We start from the raw sequence: 18957 nt of genomic DNA on the forward strand, positions 1-18957 counted from the left end.
ATACTAGGAGACTTTGTTCCCCCTTACAGCACAGGGAAGGACCTGCTCCCTTGGACACAAGGTGACACCTTTTGCCAGTTTTATGCCTCTGCATGAGTATATGGGTTTTCTTGATTTTCAAATGAGACCACAACAACAGTATCTTGTGAGCAGGGTGAAAATATGGAGGTCAGACACTTATTTGTATCTCATTCCCTCACAAAATGAAATCTCTTCTCCATGCCACACAAGTGCAATTGCAAATGGATTTTTTCTTTTTTTTTTCTTTCTTCAAGTATCTAGGCTGCCCAAATCTATAATGTCAAACCTTGGGATTCTTCCATCTAATCCTGCTCTCAAACTCTGGAAGATGGGTATGACAGGATACTTGCACCCCTGATTCTGTGTAGTCTTGTTGCTCATTCCCTTTGTAGGGATAAACCTATAGTGTGATATCTGTACCGATCACCTCCTTTCAAGTACCACATTGGAATATGGAAAGACTGTGTTGCAACCAAATATTGAGGGAATTGAAAAAGCAGTTGAGAGAGTAAGAGCACAGTGCAGAAACATCAGTTGTTTCTTTTTACACTGAGAAAAAGGAGCATCAGTATTCAAGATAGGAAAGAATCAAGATAATGCCTGTTTTCCGCTTCTCCACCCCACGGAGTTTACTACATCCCTTGGTTTAATAAAAAAAAGCAAACTACCAACTAGGAAATGGTAACATCATAGAATCATTTAGGTTGGAAAAGCCCTTTAGGAACATAGAATCCGATTAGCAAGCAGAAGAAATGTAGGAGACTGTGGGCATCTGTTGGAACAAGTGCTCCAAGGCTGAATCCCGAACAGAAAGGGTAAACAGCAGAGCTAAGACAACTGTTTCAATTACACGATGGTGGGAAAAGGTGGGCCAAGAAGGAGGTACATGATTGCTCTGCTTTGCTATTCTGTATGCCAGCCATGTCCCCTGAACCGCAACAGAACTGGATACCTCCCAGCTTTGCAGAGTCTCACTGCTGTTGTCATTTTTTATTGTGCCATAATTTAACCATGTGACATGGGATCTATTCTCCAGCTATGCAGCCAGTCAGCACCCAATAATCTATCAACAGTAGAGACAAAGGAGCTGATTTAAGATACTAGTTCTGCCAAGGACTGCAGACTGGGCCAGGCTGTCTGCTTAGGAGCTGGAGGAGCAGACATCTCCTTAGTATCAACTTTGACGTTGGCTCCAAGAGGCAGACAAGCTAGCAAATTTTTCACTTTGTAGTTCAGGACCATATTTTTTTCCTTTTGTAATATGTTTTTGTCAACAAAATCTGAGTTAGGATATAGCACCTATATTTTCTAACAAGGTATGATTTGCATCCTATTTCTTAGCCTGAATGACTAAGAGACAGAGAAATGTGATTTGCATGACTAAGGTCCTAAAAACAGGACACCTAAGAGCCCACAGCCTTTTGTCTACTCCATTTTACGGTGTGTTATCTTTAGCACTCCTGTTTCTATAGATATATAATGGGGCATCTTTACATTGAAGGAGAAACAAACTAAGGAAAGGTCCATGCACATGAAATGGCATGAGGACACCACTCTTGAGCCTTAAGTTGTCTTAGCTGCTAAGACTGCTCTGTGGCAGCCTGCAGCATCACTTTGGGATGCCTGTGGAGGGTTCTCATCCCGGACTAACTCATTTGACACAATACAGCCTAGCAGGAATGGAAAACACAGGTTATGTGGCTACAAACCAAAAGACACGTAATTTCAGCCAAATCATGATGCTGCTCGAGCAATTAATTATCACATTTTGGCACTGTTAATTGGGCTGCCCATTTCCATACTGTAAAGATTCATCAATCCTGTGCGAAAATGGCAGGACAAAAGCTAAGATAGGGACTAAAATATCTGGAAATGCTGGAGATCAGCACTAACCTATACTACACTAACCTTGGTGGGAAAGTTCAGAACAGGATCACAGAGCAAGCTTGAAGACTAGTGCTGTGGGCTTAGGCTGTGATATGACTTCCCCATCACTTGTTTCCACTAGCGATGCCTCAAACTCAGTTGAGATGTGTTAAAATCACCACTGTGACTGCCCTTCTATACAGACTTGCCAATTTTTTTTGAGAAAAGTCTGCAGTTAACTTACTGACCACTACATGACTAAGGACAAAATCTGCTTGCTCTCCTGACTTTTATCAGTAACGGTGTCAGATGCACTCTTGTTTCTTTCCAGACAGGGTCTGTGAGGAAGGGAACACATCACAAGCTAGTCGCAGTGTACTGTTAATGTATCCTTCCTTCCATGGCTGTCAAGGTCTCTGGAATATCTCTCCGAAGATAATTAACCAAATCTATCTTAATATAACACCACTGAAATTAGCAAGTCAGGGATACAACTGTCTCAACATCTCAGGAGAAATAACCAAAATAAAATGTAACAACTTAAATTAGTATCTTCAGGCATGATCCAGCATCAGTGATTTTTTTTTGGCATATATATATAAAATTCTAATATATCATTCCTTGGGTACACATCAATGATGAGAAAGACTAAAATACTGTTGCCCGGTGCCCTCTGACAATTCTTGAGTTCAGTTTCAGTGCTTCCTGAGTGCTTTGGGAATGGGGAGGCTAAAGAAAGCTACATATCCATTCTTCTGTGTTAAGCATCATTCTCTCCTGTTTCTAGTAAACATGTGAGTTCAAACACAACAGAACATCCCTCAGTCCCCTAACACTTGACTCTTTCAACTTGTGAACAGGAAAGCAGATGGACCAAGTGACAGCCGAAACCTACTGCAGCAGGTGCCAGGGAGGACTTTGTCCAAAATCTGTTTCAAGGCAGCATTCAAGGGACGCTCAACAGATGGACTAACACACAGTACCTGGCAGGCAACTGCCCCTATACTAACTTCTTGAAAAAGGTAAGGAATTATTCAGTCACCTGAGAAAACAATTGTTTGTACAGCAGCGAACTTGGTCCATTGGACTAAGAGACCGCTGCCTTTCCAGAGTCAAACACAAAACACCTCCATTTGACAAACACTGGAATAGGGGCTGAGTGTTCTCAGCAAAAGACTTCAAGCAGTCATGCTAGTGCTAGAAAATGGGTCTTGTCTTACACACAGTTAAAAAACCCCTTCCCCTGCACCCCAGAACGCCCAAACAAATTAGATAAAAGCCTTCTCCAGTAGTGATGACAAGAAAAATGACCCTACACAATTACTGATCTTTTCCAAAACAGCAAGGGTAAACTGAGTGTGGAGTGGTTCAGGAAATGGAAAGACAGAGCGTGGAGGCCTGGATTACCTTCTTGCAAAATCTACAGACTTTTAAATGCACATAAATGGCCCTTCCACATGACAGTATTGAGCATCTTCAAAAAACCCAGTGAACAGCAGTAACACTCATGACTTTTGGGAACAGAAATTATGTTTATATCTCATGTGGTTTTGGTCCGACTGGCCTTAATACAACTGACTTATTACCCATTGAGAAAGAAGAGACACCAGCCTGGATACTCCTACTGACAAACTCCAGTTTTCGCGGAGGTATAAGGGCCGAAGAATCCCTACAAAGTTCTCCCAGTTCTGCGATCTGCTTTTCCCGACAATCTGGGAGCACCAAAGTCAGCACACATTCAAATTCCTATTGTTTAATTTGGCATGAACTGAGCAGATCTGAGCACAGTTAAGCATGTGATTTCTTAGTTAGCATTCTGTCAAATAATTAAAACCAACCAACCAACAAAAAACACCTAATGAGGGAAAATTCTCCTGCAGTTCAAACTTTTGCCTTGGGTAACAACTTCAGAAAACAGAATAAATAAAACTCTTAATTTGAACCTTCAGTCCTTAGATTACTATAAGAATACGATTTTTTTCCCCTATACTTTTCTTGTTGTTAGAGCTGCTTCCAATTTGAGCCACTTTGGACCAGAACTATCAGAAAGAAAATCACTCTTTCTTATTTCTCAGCATCTGCTTTTGAATGAGATCCCCAGAGCACTGAGGGTCAGCTAGATGCACATATTTTAGAGATGATTTTTTCTAAAAAGAAACTTTTGAATGCTTCTGAGACTTATCTACACTTAGGAAAAGTCTAAGTTCTGGGGGACAGAGGAAATAACAAATGAGGAAAAGTGTCGGACTGGCAAAGACAGTGCAAGAATTTTCCAGAAATGTACACCAGAAAACATAGAATATATCCTACTCCTTTCTTTTTTCTTTCTGCAAGTACTTATCAAATACACTTTAAGGCAAGAATATTGCCGAAACCATTTTTGTTGTGGCTGAATACTGGCAATTGGCCAAATTAAAATTATTTGTAAGTTTGTGCACCGGACTGCCAATTACAAGAACAATATACATCTCACTGGAGAATAGAGGCAGTACCACTTTTTGATGCAAACCACATCAATAATCCTCTATTTCTGACCATTAACAGTAATAAAATGCTCATTAATAAAACATGCATAAAAACTCCTTACAGAAATTTGGTAAGTAATTTTCAATAGTAAGGAATATGAAGAAAATATTTCATTGCCTAGAGATAACCATGAAGAAACAGCGCTGCAATTCAATGAACAAATCATGCATTGGTAACAATCTGGCTAGTCTGGGCAGAAATGGGTCAAATTGGAGAAGACCACCTCTGAAGGACTAGAAAGAGGAAAGCTTTCATCTTGGCTTTAGTTCAGCCACACTTTCATGATAAATCACTGGCTCATCACTCATTTTAAATAATTCAGTCCACACCAGCCAGGTTAAAGAGGATCAATAATATCAGATCTTCCAATTAGACTAACTCTCACCACTTCTGTTCAGCAAAGATGTTTGGAACAACTATCAAGAAAGACTTATGTGCTGTAAGGCCACGCTCTTGGTGCTGATCTCTCTTCTTCTGGCATCTCTCAAAAGGATAGCCTATCCCTCTAATCAAGTCCAGTGAGAAAATCTGGGATATTCTACTCGTCTGACTTAAGAGGAAGCATTAAACTGGACAGAAAAAAAAAAATATATATATATATTTTCTCTCAGCTCTCCTGAAGGCTTTTGTCAAAGAGAGATCCTTATAAGTAGCAAGATCTCCTTCAAAGGGCACTATCAAGTTATCTGCAATAATTTTAAAATTCATTTGTTACTCCTTGCTGTTTATAACCTCTGCAAAGCAAGAAGTGTTAGTACTACATCTCCTCCGCCAGTCACAACATGCCAAGGAAAATGCTTTTGCAACACAGCACATATTCACGGAGCACAAAGCTGAACCTTTTAGATTCGCTATATTACCAAGACATACGGTTTGGAATTCAGCTATATACCACAGCACAAAGGATTCGAACTTGAATGGAACAGCACAGTGTAGGACATTACAGAAGAGTCTTAATTAGTAGGCCAGGTAACAAGGAATCAGGAAGAATGGTGAAAGAGCATTCAACAATCCTGTGCAGGACAAATACCGCTGGTTGTAGTGAATTATGTGCAGAACCACCATGGTCTGTTACGAGACGCAACGCTAGTGAGAGGGCAGGCTGGCAGTTTTGGGCTGCTTGGCTAATTCAGGTTGACCAGAGGGGACCATGTGTAAAGGCCTCCTCAGAGAGCAGTGGGATGTAAGCAGAGGGATGGAGGAAGGGGTCTGGGTCACCTGCCCTCACCCTCACACCAGCTCTGGGCCTCAGAGGATGCCAGATCGAATGGATCAAAAGGTTTTGAGAAAGACACTGGATTAGAAGAGAAGCTGGTAGGGCTGGGAGAGCACTGATGCGTCACAGGGGAGCTCAGGAAGGGGATATTGTGAATGAAGACAAAGCCAGGCGACATGCTAATGTCTCTAGGACTGGGATTCCTACTGCCAGGGCTGGCAAGATGAAGGGGCATGCTGCTCCATGCTCCTCACCAGCAGTGCTTCACTCAGAGCAGGAGTTCCACAACGCAGCGAAGCAGAATGACACTGGCAGGACAGAGGAGCTCATCAGGAGAGGGGCTGATGTCAAAGCCAAAACCAATGTAAGTCTTGGGTTTTTCCAACTCTAAGCTGCAGGAAGTGCCAAGGGTGTGTTTCAGAACTGCAGCTCCTTCATGCTTCTCTTCTCATTAGCTGCTCTATTGGTCAAAACTCTAAAATACACCCACCATCCGGTGCTAAATAGGGCCTCAGGCAAGCAAGCCATTTCACAAGACACTGAAACCCACAGCACTGTCCTCCTGGCCAGACTGGAAAGGTGCAAATGCTGAGGGAGGGTGATAATTTGTGGTTCCCCTTGCAATGAAAGGACTGCAATGAAAGGCTTGGATTTTGCTGTGGAACTAACTCAGTTCCTGATGCAGGTCTCCCTCTTTTGACCAGTGGTTCCACAACAGAATTATACCCACTTCAATCTGCCTATCCCCAGTCAGTGATGTTTGTCATTCCTGTGCTGCCACTGTAGTCCAGAACTGCAGTTTCTGAGTAGAAGGTGGCTAGCACCCCTCTGCCTGACAAGACAGCAAAGAGACAGAGGGCTGTGGCCAAAGAAAACCCTGCGCAGCGTGAGAAATTCTGCCTCCACAGATGGCAAAGGAAGTTTTGGCCTCCAGGAAGGCTGGTGAATACACAAACCTCAGCCTTCCCTCTCTCCTTCCTTCCAGACCAGACTGCCCTGCACTGGGCTGCAGGAGCAGAGAACGTGGATGCTGTGAGACTGCTCCTGGATCACGATGTCCCAGTGGACAACAAAGTGTATGAATGAACTGCTACAAAGACATGTATGTGTAAATCCACAGTGAAGCGGCTCACACAAGCTGGAAGCTGCGTTTATCAGCTATCGCGTACAGTCTGAGGTCAGCCAGTGAGCCTCACTCGTACTGCGAGCAGAGGGAAATACCATTTTACTGTCACTTGTTCACATCACTTTTGTATATAAATTTTTAATTGTCTTTTTCAAGTTATTGAGGAGAAAGTCTTTGTTTTCAGGCACGTTCTTTACTTGTTTGAGGGGGTGTTGGAGATGTCTATCACTTGTGTCTTATGTGTGTCCATAGCTTCCCTCTGAGAAGGGGAATTGAAGAAGAAAACAACTCAAGGCTCTGCTTGGTCCTTTTGGAACCTTACGGGTTGTGATCGAAATATTAATGACTCTTCACAAAAAGTGATACTGTTTATAAGTGTGTATTGACATGGGGGCTGTGTATAAATCTAACAGTAACTTCTTTAACCCCTTAGAGTCTGCAAAGCGTCAGATCAGAAAGGTCACCAGTTACCTACAACCTCAGCCAAGGGCAGGCACTTCTTTAAACACCAGTTTGTCATGTCAACACTTTATACATATTTTTCACAGCATTTCACACTTTTTAAAGGATTTCTTTAAAAAGAAAAAATCCTGAACCATCTGCATTTGGTCTTCCTGGTTATTTTTTGTGCCTCTGCCGTATAACACAGAGCCCCTGTGGATGGCACAGAGCTTAAATGCAGCATCTGAATGTGGAATTTAATGTTCCCTTCCTACTATTTCAAGCATCTAATGGCACAAATTAAGCAAATTTGGGTTAAAGACCTCACAGATGCTGAAGGAGAACAAATAATTAGATATCAATATGATCTGTTGTGTCACCATTTTGAAGTCTTGCTGTGGTTACCTGGGAAATCAGTGAAAACCTCCTCCATGGAGATCACTACGAGTTTTGTCACTGACTTCAGTCGAGGTACATTTTCCCCCATTGACTAAAAAGATTCAAAACCAGTGTCTTGACCTGTGGTGCCTATTAAAAAACCATTAGCACTTCTCAGGAGTAAAGAGTGTTAGATGTAATGCCCAGGGCAATTATATTCTCTTTCTTTAAACTGACTGCCTTTTTTTTTTTTTTTTTTTTGTTCTGCCTTGAAATTGATGTGTGTATAGTAAAGCACGGCTAAAACAGCAGCCGAGTACTTCCTGGCTCCATTCTACGGAGAAGTGCAAGGATTAGTATAGAGCTTCCAAAGATAATAATTTGAATGTCTTATTAATTAATTGTTATTTGTAATAATGGCTCTTTCCTCAAGGGTCTTTCAGGATCCTTAACTGCTTATTAATGCTGTATAGATAAGGATTGCTCTCTAGCGGAAGAAATGAGGAGGAATATGGAGTTCTTTCACTGAAAACAACAGGCTTGGCAAAGGGTAAGATTTCACCATTTGGGTGAATGGAGAATTACGGTCGCTCAGTTTCAATTACAGAGTTCGTCGTGTGAACTTAAACGCCAGGAGATCTCATAGACTCGTATGACTGACACATCCAGTGTCAGCCCTTCCTATCAAGACTGGAACCTCATTTGATGTGGAATTCAGGTCTGTCTAGATCAGGGTCACAGGCGTATCTTGAGCTCACGGACAGCTGTCAAACCAAGCCTTAGATTAGCTGCCTTTGACTGTCAGTAGCCAGCAACTCCAAAAGCAGGATTCTTAGTGCAGGCTCTTAAATGCAGCCAGGTGAATACCCAGGTAGCTAGCATGTACCAAAGAGCTTGGTACCACTAGTATTCAACTTAATTATCTTAAAACTAGGCTCAAAGATGTCCAAATGACCAGCCAACACTTTTTTGTTCTTTTACACCACTGTGAATGCCCTTATAAAGAAAAGCATCCTGTATTATCTCAAAAACACTCCTTTCTTCAGCTCAATACTTTCAGCCCAGACAGAAATTTCTTTTATTTCACTGATGAATGAAACCTCAGAGCAAGTACTCTATTTCTGCGGCATGAAAGCTAAGAGAGTGAAAGATCATGGGAAGATTTCATTGAGGAGAAACTCAGAAGCATGGCTACATGGGTCTGGAGAGAGCAGACAATGCTCAGCATCAAATCAACAGCTGTCTCTTCCACTTTACCCTCCCAAGCTCATGAGATGTGCATTAGGAGGGTGGCGGCACAGGGTTCTTTGTAAGATTTACTCACTTTGTATAGTCCATGGCTGCAGCTGCAGTATGTGCTCTCCATGGTGTAGCTCCTCAATACACCTATTTCCTTCCATACCACCACCCGGGCTGTTGACTGCCTTGACTTCTCCACCAGGAAGCTGCAGCTGTTCATGACAAATGCAGGAGCCACTTTATCCAGAATTTTAGGAAGAGTCTATAAGAAAATATCAGCAGTGATGAGAGTGAATTGAACAGATCTGCATATATTCGTATCACACACGCATATGCAGAGAGACCTATGTTTTTTAATGTGTATATAATGAAATTATCTGTAGACACTGTTACTGAGAGCTCCAACCAGTGCGTTGTGTCTGCCCCATGGGAAATCCTCAAACTCTAAGCAAAATATCCAGTACCCTTGCTATATCTTATTCGTAACCTAGTATTTTCACACCCAATAGTTTCAGATTGCTGCAGACGCAGAGTTTTGTTTTCAGGCCACTTTGACATTAACCTACCGCTACCTGTTGTGCTGCCAAGAGGGTTGCTGTCATGGTTCAGTACCTGATATCCCCATTCCCTCCTCTCCACCTACACTACATCTCCTCCCATCACACAGCCACAATTTGACAAGGGATCCCCCTACGGGAGGAGTTTTGTCTGAACCTATCCCATAGCAGAGAAAGGCGATGTGTTTTCTCACAGGAGGTCACACATAATTGTAAGAAGAGCTCAACATTTAACTTGCATTGTGAAACAAACCAAAATATTCTCACCTGAGCCCAAACAATGTATTTTATACACTTCATTTAGAGAATCACAATAAAAAGTAATCATGAAAACCCAGTAAAAATTACATCTTAATCCAGAATGATTTTTTTATTCTATATATATTTCCCAACGAAGTCTATAAAGACTCCTAATACGCTGCAGTATCAAATATTTCCATCAGTGCAGAGGCAACACTTACCCATTACACGCTGCTAAGTGTGTTACTTTTACACTCCATAAAAATCTTGCACTATAGACATTAACACTTGGCATGCTCTACACAGAAATTCAGCCTTTAGGTACACACACACATACGTGTGTACACACGTGTGTGTGTCTAAATTTCAGTTCTGGTATGCTAACCACAACATATGCCCAAAACCCATCTGATCCATCTAGAGAAAAACAAGCAAAATGAGGAGGTTCATGATTTCCTTGACACCAGCTTTCTTAAACAGCTGAACTGAACGGAATCATACAGAAGGAGCTCCCGCTTGCTGCTGATGGCTTTTACCCTTGAATTTCATTCAGTCTGAGCAGTGAAAGCCAACCAGCTAATTTCACTTTCCAATAACAATCAGTTTCACTCACTGATTCCGAGCAATTGTGGTTCTGTTCTGTAGAGCTTTACTTCACAGCACCATACAGGAACATTTGGTTTCACTGAAAGTGAAAGAATAATGTCTTTTCCTAAAATGTATTTGATCTGAATGATAAATCTTTGGCCTAAACTATTTTGCAGTATCTCCCGCAAACAGTACACATCTCCATGACAAAAACTCCAAAACTGTACGCATCTCCATGACAAAAACTAACGTCATTTTTCAGTATATCCTGGCTACAGCTGTCAATGGACTTCAGCAGTTGTATACGGTATAGATCTAAAGACCTATCGGGTCCATTTTCAGATAAAAAAAAATTAGGTAAAGAAAACTGGAACAAAGCAAGAGATTACATTTAGAAGTGAGGCTTGTGGTGGTCTCAGATTTAAAATCAAGATCTCCAGTGTGCTACTAAGAGCAAACAGAGGAATCTATAAAATTGACTGCTTGCCTTAGATGAAGCATCCACTATTTCTGGATTGTCTTTGACACGCTACTTGCTGCGTGGGGATCACAAAATCATACCTTTTCATGAAGTGCTTCCAGCTTTTCCTGGACTTAGGTTGACCAGGAATTAAAGAAGTACAGCAGAGCCTTATCACCCAGATGTTTATAAGCCTCAGTACAGTCACAAGATCCAGTTAAACTGTATGTGAAGGTTCAGATAGTTTTCATTCTGCCCTTGTCTGAACTAACATGCAGAATTTTTGTAAGTATATACTATCAAATACAGTAATCAGATCCCTAATCCAGTTTAGCTTTTTAAAACAATTGAAATTATATGCATAATCAATCCCTTACATTTAATTAAATAAAAACTCTGGCAAGTAACAATAACGTCTCTGTACGCAGGACTCATTTAGGAGCATTAGCAAATCTGAATTTAATATTCTTTTCATTTTGCCAGCATTCACTGGATTTCACACTCATGGTTCGTTCTTCTCTACTTATTCTTCTCATTAATTATCTTTCACTCTTTCAAAATATACTATTGAAAATACATCCTTTTTGAAGATGCTGTTACGATAATGCAGCAGGGTGAGTGTGTTCCCTTTCTGACATGCAGGTGGATCTAGTGCGTACAATAGCAAAGAAAACTACTCCCCTCTCAAAGAACCCTGTCCATAAACGCCCAATCCCATTAGGGGAGAGGGGAATCATATTTCCTTCCTGATGTCCCTGCACAGATTGCTGTCAAAGGGGCCCAGAATGGCTATCAAAAGGACAAATCTTCAAGCTGGGCTTTGTGATGCCAATGCTGCGAAAGTCACCCAAGGCCACCAAATATTAGAAGGTAATGAAGACTCTTACTTTTGTACATTGCCAAGAGCTACAGCTGAGTCTGTGACCTATGACGCAAAGGCTGTTCCAAGAAACATTTTCTTGTGGTATTTGATTCCTGCTCCTGGGAAGAAAAATAAATCATGCAGGCCAGACTAATGCCCAACTACCTACTGGAGGCAGGAGAGAAATCTGTGCAAACAGTGCAGGGAAGCATGTCTGAGACGGATGTGTTCTCCTACACACCCAGTTTCCCCAGCCTAAGAAGGAAGAGGGTGACCTATAGATAGGCAGGAACTGCAGCAGGCACCCATCTCCTATTCTGTGCAGAAGAGAGGATTTAAACCACAAAAATCTTGGTTATAGGCCACTGCAGCGTGTTCTTAGACAGCCTTGGAGTCATCCTTCATTACAGATTCAACACACGCCCCAGATGCTGACAGCAGCATTTGAATTCTGTTTGTGTAACAGCGATCCAACAGCCTTTTCAAGCCCTCTGAATTCAAGTAAAGCAAAAGATATCCTGGCTGCAAGTATCCTCCCTGCTTTCCTTGTGGAACAGAGCATTTGCCACAGGGATACCTCATGGCGAACTCTAGAGCACTTCTTCCAGTAAAGTTTCAGTTCCCTCTGTACAATGACGTAAGATGAGCACAGAAGATGTGGCATCCTTATGGGACGATAATTAATATTTGTGCTGAAGTAATGAAAATTACACAGAGACATAAACCGAAGAAGACTTCAACCGCTTTCAGGTTGGAACGAATCAAGCTATATCTCTATAATCAGTTTAAGTCCACAGTTAATGTTTTGTGAAATTAACATTTTTTAAGACTATAATTAGAGCTCATAAGATTCTTTTTTTCCACAGAAGTTTGTCATTTAAGAGGAAAATATTATCTAACAGACCCCAAAAAAAGAGACAGGCAGGAAATCCAGAGAACGGTTTGATGAACAAGACATTCACAAGAGGTAGAAATGAAACAGATTTTAGCATTTCTTCTAATTCCAGATAAATTTCTGTGGCTGTGATGCTAAGCACTTGCCATGGAGATAACTCCACTATGCTGGATCTGTTTGACACCTGCTGAATTCTCCGGTGCTTTCAGTGGGACCAGGAGCACTTTGTGATGAAGCAATTCAACTGAGTACGACAGCGGCACGTTGTCATCTCCTCAGTTACCATTACATAATTCCTGTTTATTTCCTTATTACGGTGGGTTGAAGGGACAGAAGTGTGTGCATATTTAGAAATTATAAAACATACAAAAATATGTCTGTCCTATTAGTCTCTAACCAAAGATTATAACACAGTGCCTTACTAAAATGAAATCAATCGAGACCCATCCACTAACAATATTCTTGCCAAGATCCGGTGCACGAAGATATTATGAGTTGAAACTCTTAATTAACGAGTAACGAAAGCTTGCACCTATCTCCAAAATTTGTGAGCTGGCCTTAACTAGCTGTGGGGGTGTACGTACACGCCAACAACTGCAGAAAGGAGTAAGGTGGCCTTACCCTGTAGCCAACATCTTCTGTGATAACTGCTGTGTCAACCATGCAGCCTGCTTGCCACAAGGTCTCCTTGATGCTGCAGCCATAAAGAAATACATTCTTCTTCTGGGAGTGTCCATGGTAGTCGCAAAATACCTAGGGAGGGGGAAAAAAGGACAAAATCTTGAACACTGAAAAAGTTTCTTGGCTCTTCATAATAAACACTGTAAGGGCATGGGGGGTGTTAATGTTTGGGGGTAATTTCAGGTCTCTTTAGAGTAACGTGGACTCTGGGCTATGTCTATAACCTGTGTCAAACTTTGTCAATCAGTTGTATCTTGCTTGTTTTATTTGATCTGACGTGACCTTGGGGATCTGGAGTCAAGACAAGTGCGTTTCAGTCTGCAGCAGAAATAACCATGACACCTGTGCAAGGATCCATGGCAACTTCGGAACCTAAGGGTTCAGGGTAACTTATAATACAGCCACAGAGCAATTTGTCGAGCTTTTTCTACTTCTAAACTCCTAAACTCCAGCTTTATCCTCATGAAATTTGAAATCTGTGTTTCCCCAAGCAATTAATCACTACTTTGTCATTTTTAAATTCAAAAGCCGTGCTGTGAGATTTTTAGGAAAATATAATTGCGCAATTGTATTGCACCATGCTGTCAGATCTTTGCATGAATTCCTGGAAGCCAAGCACAGAACATGACCTATCTTGTGGCAAGTAATTTCATTCCACACTAATCTATCTATCTAATCCATCTTTCTTATATCAGCTGTCACATAAACTAGGCACAAGGCAGATTCCCAGTTTTAGCGGAAGTTGACTGCCTTTATAGGCAGATATTGACTCCTATAGAAATGAAAATCATGATTTAATGACCAAAGAGGTAAATATTGACCCAAGTCTTAAAGAATAATCAATCTCGGTGCCCTCCAAGATAAGAAGTCGATATACACACTGCTGTTACATATATTCTCCATGTCTTTATCAGGAACATTCAGAAATCTGTCAATGAAAAGACAAGAATTTCTAAAGAGAAGGAATTTTTTTTTCTTTTTTTTCATTTTAAAACAGTATTCACCACCAAGAAGAAAGGAGCTTTAAGATGTCATTGACATAGTTTCCAGGGCTTATGTCAGAAACAAAAGAATGGGTGTAGGAAGGTAGGGAAGAATTATGGGTCAATATAAGGAGAGATGAGGGAGAAATATGGGGTAAAATATCCTTACGTAAATACATATACAAGAGGAGAGAAACAGATGGAGTAGATGAGCTTCTTCCACCAACTGTTAGGGCAAGATCTATCCCAGTATGTTTATTTGCCAGCTACACAGTAACTAAGTTTAGCTGCAGCAAGTCAGGGAGTTTAATTATCTGGGAATTGAGCACGTATACTCTTTCAGCAACTCTGACAAGCAGCAGGTTGACATACTGGAGAGGCTAAGGCACACATGCATAAAGAACCATCTCACTAGTCCTAATTAGGCAGAGAATTATACGTATTTTATAGCTTATAGATAGTTCCTTCTCTTGGTTTCTGACTTGTCAACTTTCCCTCCTACACCACCACTCACCTCCAGCCGTCTTTGCAGGTCTCTGGGTCTGCATCCCCAGCCCTGCAGCACACACCTGCAGCACGTAAACAGCGACCTACTCCGCAACAACTATTCCTGCTTTACTTACACACTTGCCACCCAGCAAAGGTGGAAAGGGGAGGACCAACAAGGCAACGTGAGAGCTGTTCATTAGTGTAAACCTACAACTAGCATCATTTCCAAAGAAAAGCAAGCCAGCATTGCACAGACCCCAGATATTCAGCCCCCTCAGGCTGTGTGCATGTTTTGGAGGACTTAGGCAGCCCCTCCACTTGAAGTAGCGCTATCTGAACCACATGCAATTATCCTGTAACATCTCCTTCCAAAGATCTGCGCTTATCAGTTCTCTTAATGACAGACATTTTTCCAGCAAGTGTTTCCTCTAAGCTATCAGCCATACATAGTCATAGCTTAGGTTAACCACAGGTACCACCTAGGATTTATTCCTATGAATATCAAAAAGGATTTTACAGCTTTCGTCTTATTCCAAGGCAGAGAATCCAGCTCAACTGGGTTTCAATTACCTGCCAATTTACGGAATTACCAACACACAGAAGACACAATATATTATCTTCCTAAAATATTATTTTACGTATCAGAACCCACACAGGGATGATCAGATAACAGAGCTGCCTGATCAGTAGTGGATCTAATTTTGCACCTCAAGAAACCTGCGGATCAGTCCTTAGTGACAGGTCTGGAATGGGACTTTATTGGTAAAGGATTACCAAAGCCAGGTTGTGTAACACAGCTGCTGTTCCAGGTCACAGGATCTTTCATTGGTTGTTGCCAGCTTCCACAGTAGAGGCATCAGTGCTACTGGAAATACTTTCATTTATCTGCAGGTTGCATAGAGCTACATTTTAATTAAGTTTGCTGGATACTGCAGCTGCTTCCAACATTTATACTCAGTTATTCTTTATAATACATTCTTCTGCCTCATTTTCATTGTACAGGATAACTTATGTCTCACCGTTCAGCCAAGGCTAAAATATATTTTGAGTATCCAACACAGAATTCTTCTTCTGATATGTCTAGGCAAACACTAAGCAAGCTGGGGACCTTCCAGTCCTTGTTTTCCAGCGTGTTCCTCCATGTGGCTGGGACACTAATACACACCAACCAGCCAAACTCGCAAGGCTCACACTCGCTGGGCTATGACTCAAGACACACATGCAAATTTTTATCTATTTAAAGTTTGGCAGCACTGATGAACCTTAAAGGTAATGCTTTCTAACTTGAAAGCAACCCTCCTCATGAGTCACAGAACCTTTTAAAATAAAGGAAAAGCAAAATAGAAAATGGAAAACAAGAAAATGTGTTGGAGAGATGAACATTTCAAATTTTTTGTGTGTAAAGTCCTTTTTTTTTCCTTAATAGCATTGTGACAGGGCTTTGAATAGGTAGGTAGACATGCCTAGGTTTTTTTCCCCTCACAAGCAGCTACGCACTTGCAGGTAGATGTTTGTTTCCAAGTCTGACATAATGCCTTTGAATGTCTGCAAACTCTGCTCGGTGCCTCCTGGTCCTTAGGAAGTCCTCTCTGTCCCCTCCAAGTGCATCCTGCTTTTCACAGCAGCTGACTCTCTGTACAAGCTGCAGGTTCTCTCTTGCACGCTGCAGCTCCATTGTCCACTATAACTCCTAAACCATAGCAGTTTTCCACCACACATGCTCAAGATCAGCTTCCCTCTCCCCTTCAGACCTGGCTACTCCCAGACAAAAGGTCTCCAATACTCCCACTCTTGGTCAAAAGGAGATCTCACACTGCAGGCGGCTGCAGTGCCACAGTCCCTTGTCTTACTAGGGTTTCCAGAGCCAACCAGAGAAGTAAAATAACAAAACAAACAAAAAAACCCACACCAACCACTGTTAGCAGACTCTTGTCTACGGAACTTTTCAATTAAAATGGCTTTGATTTGAAAGGCTGTTAAATTTTAAGTCCTTTCCTTTTCTCCTTCAAGCAGCTTTTCTTTGCTTTGAAAAAAATGCTAGCACATCCCCAGGATAAATGGAACTAAAACACTTCACAGAAATCATTTGGCTATCAGTGACCTTGGCTCTACAGGATCTTCGAGGCAAAAAAAGAAAAAGGGAGAAAAAAGCTCCCAGCTCTCTTCTAGAGGAGGAAAAAAGCATTTTTGAGCATGTGTAAACTAAAATCAATGCTATCTTCTACTTTTCAAAGGCAAAGAAAAATCAGTTTACCAAGTCTGACATGCAGTTTCTGAGTGAGGGAGATGTTAGAATCAATAATCTCCCTTCACTCAGCAATGATAAAAACTTGCACTGAGTGTTCAACTTCACACACCTGGATATGACAAAGATGGTTGTGTATTACAGAAGGCCAGGCAAGCAAATAACAGGGTGAAACAACACTGATCCTAGACTGCTCTGCTCATTAACATTTGAACCTCCGCGTGGTTTTTCTTCTTTTTATTCTGCTGGGTAACAGTCCTATCCCAGCTGCAGCTTTAGACAAGATCCACCTCGAATTAATTTCTGGTACTCCCCCACACCAGACATTTTCTTCCCATTACCAAAGTAGCATGAAAGTTTAGACATTTCAAAGGCTGTTTACTGTGTTTTGTGATTGCATGGCTTGTTCCAACATGCGTTTCTGCATAGTCCATTCAGAGTGAATCTTTGTGGAATTTCTATCATCGCCACAAAGACAGCAATAACCTACTCATAATATTTAGCTTAGTTAGAGCACTTTGAGGATATTAAAGAGCTTTAAGAAATTCATTTTCTCATCTATATTCCAGGAGCGCAGAGATTCTGAAATTTGAAGCTGTTGGTTAGAGGGATTCAGAAGGTAATAAATATCTAAGACTCTCAAAACAATTCTGTACGATGAAAGTGTAACAGCACATGGTGCTTTCCAAATCACTATAGCTCCAAAACAATACTGTTCACAACTGCAGTAAGCACTCCAGGCAGAGAAACTCACAAAAAGTCCTGGAAGAGACTCACCAGAGGAGCCCGGCCAATGCTGCGCAGGTAATAGAGAAGACCTTTGGCATGGTAAATGGTTGGATGAAGCTGGGAACTGGGTGTCAACCATTGCCTGTTCAAATCATCCCCGCTCAACGAACAACGATGGCTGAAATAAGAAAACAACACATCACAAACTAGCAGAACAACAGCTGATTCCAAGAAGTTACCGATTCTGGCAAGCCCTGGCGCAAGGATGGGGAATGTCAGTTAGAAAACAGACACGAAGGTTTTGAACACTAGGCTGGAACCAACAGTCCATATTCTATTTCAAGGGTGCTTATAGTATATGAATTTCATTTGCCAATAGTTTGGCAATCATTTCCTTGTTGCCAAGGTTCACATAGTTGCAGTACTGATAATAAATGCAGTTTTTCCTTTACCTAAATATCTATAAATCAAAAGACTCCTTTAAACAAAAAGTATTGTGAAATGTTCTAAATTCTGTGCTATCCATGAAATTCACCCAGCTGACATAGAGCACAGGCTTCTCAAAACCTCCACAGCAAACAAGCACATCCAACTCCTACTCATTCTAATCGAAGACAAGCACTTAAATCTCTTCGACTAGTCTGAAATATGAATGCACTTAAATGAGATGAGCTGGATATCTCATTTAAGCTTCTCCACTCACACGAAATGCCGCTATCTGAAGCGCATCAAGAAGATCTTGATGCATGCTACATCATTATGTAGAACAATTACCTAGCTTCACTGCAAGGGCTGAATAAAAAGCTAAATAAGGATCCCAGACTCGCACTGAGAAAATGTTTCCCTTAGTTGGCTCGAACATACTCTGTTACTGACCCAGTGATCAGCAGAAGGTCATACATGACACTTGACCAGATGAAGCAGTACATCACCGTACAATTTCTTAAAATCCAACTCATCTCCCTTGTCAGTGACTACGTGTAGATCAGAGCCTCCTCACACTCCTCAAAGTCCTTTCCAAAGGATTTGCTGTAATTCGGTTCAGAATTTTCAAATTGAGGTGTGCTGATAAAATTCAAGAATCAACCCTCTGGCGTATGAGATATTGTGGTAGGTCTTATCTCTATACTATCCAGTTCAGCACTTAAAATGCTTCTGGTGGTATGTAAACTTGGGTTGGCTTGTGCTAAAAAAAAAAAAATCCTAAATATTGGAAAGGTTTCTAGCTATGGAGTTGCATCCAGCTTGGCTGTTCCAGCCTCCTAGAACAAAATAAACTACAAACATATGCTGGGGATGTGGTCTGTTGTTGTATTGGCTGAGCCCTGCACTGCAGCTGGGGTGTGTAGAACGTAGCATCTTTGGCATTATCAATCCCTTACAAATGATGCTTGAAGAAAAAGGCGCAAGGCAGG

General features: G+C 41.4%; 1 protein-coding gene across 1 annotated transcript in view; it reads right to left on the reverse strand.

Moving 5' to 3' along the window:
- Positions 1-18957, reverse strand: part of AGBL1 (ATP/GTP binding protein-like 1) — a gene marked incomplete at its 3' end in the record, with an annotated part of 142049 nt that overhangs the window by 27127 nt on the left and 95965 nt on the right. The window contains exons 15-17 of the mRNA XM_010137966.1: positions 17591-17720; positions 13037-13168; positions 8899-9075 (exon numbers count right to left, since the gene is read on the reverse strand). Coding sequence (XP_010136268.1) covers positions 8899-9075; positions 13037-13168; positions 17591-17720 — 439 coding nt within the window. The remainder of the gene's footprint in view (positions 1-8898; positions 9076-13036; positions 13169-17590; positions 17721-18957) is intronic.

Source organism: Buceros rhinoceros, unplaced genomic scaffold (assembly GCF_000710305.1).
Source record: "Buceros rhinoceros silvestris isolate BGI_N320 unplaced genomic scaffold, ASM71030v1 scaffold7366, whole genome shotgun sequence".
Classification (NCBI taxonomy): domain Eukaryota; kingdom Metazoa; phylum Chordata; class Aves; order Bucerotiformes; family Bucerotidae; genus Buceros; species Buceros rhinoceros.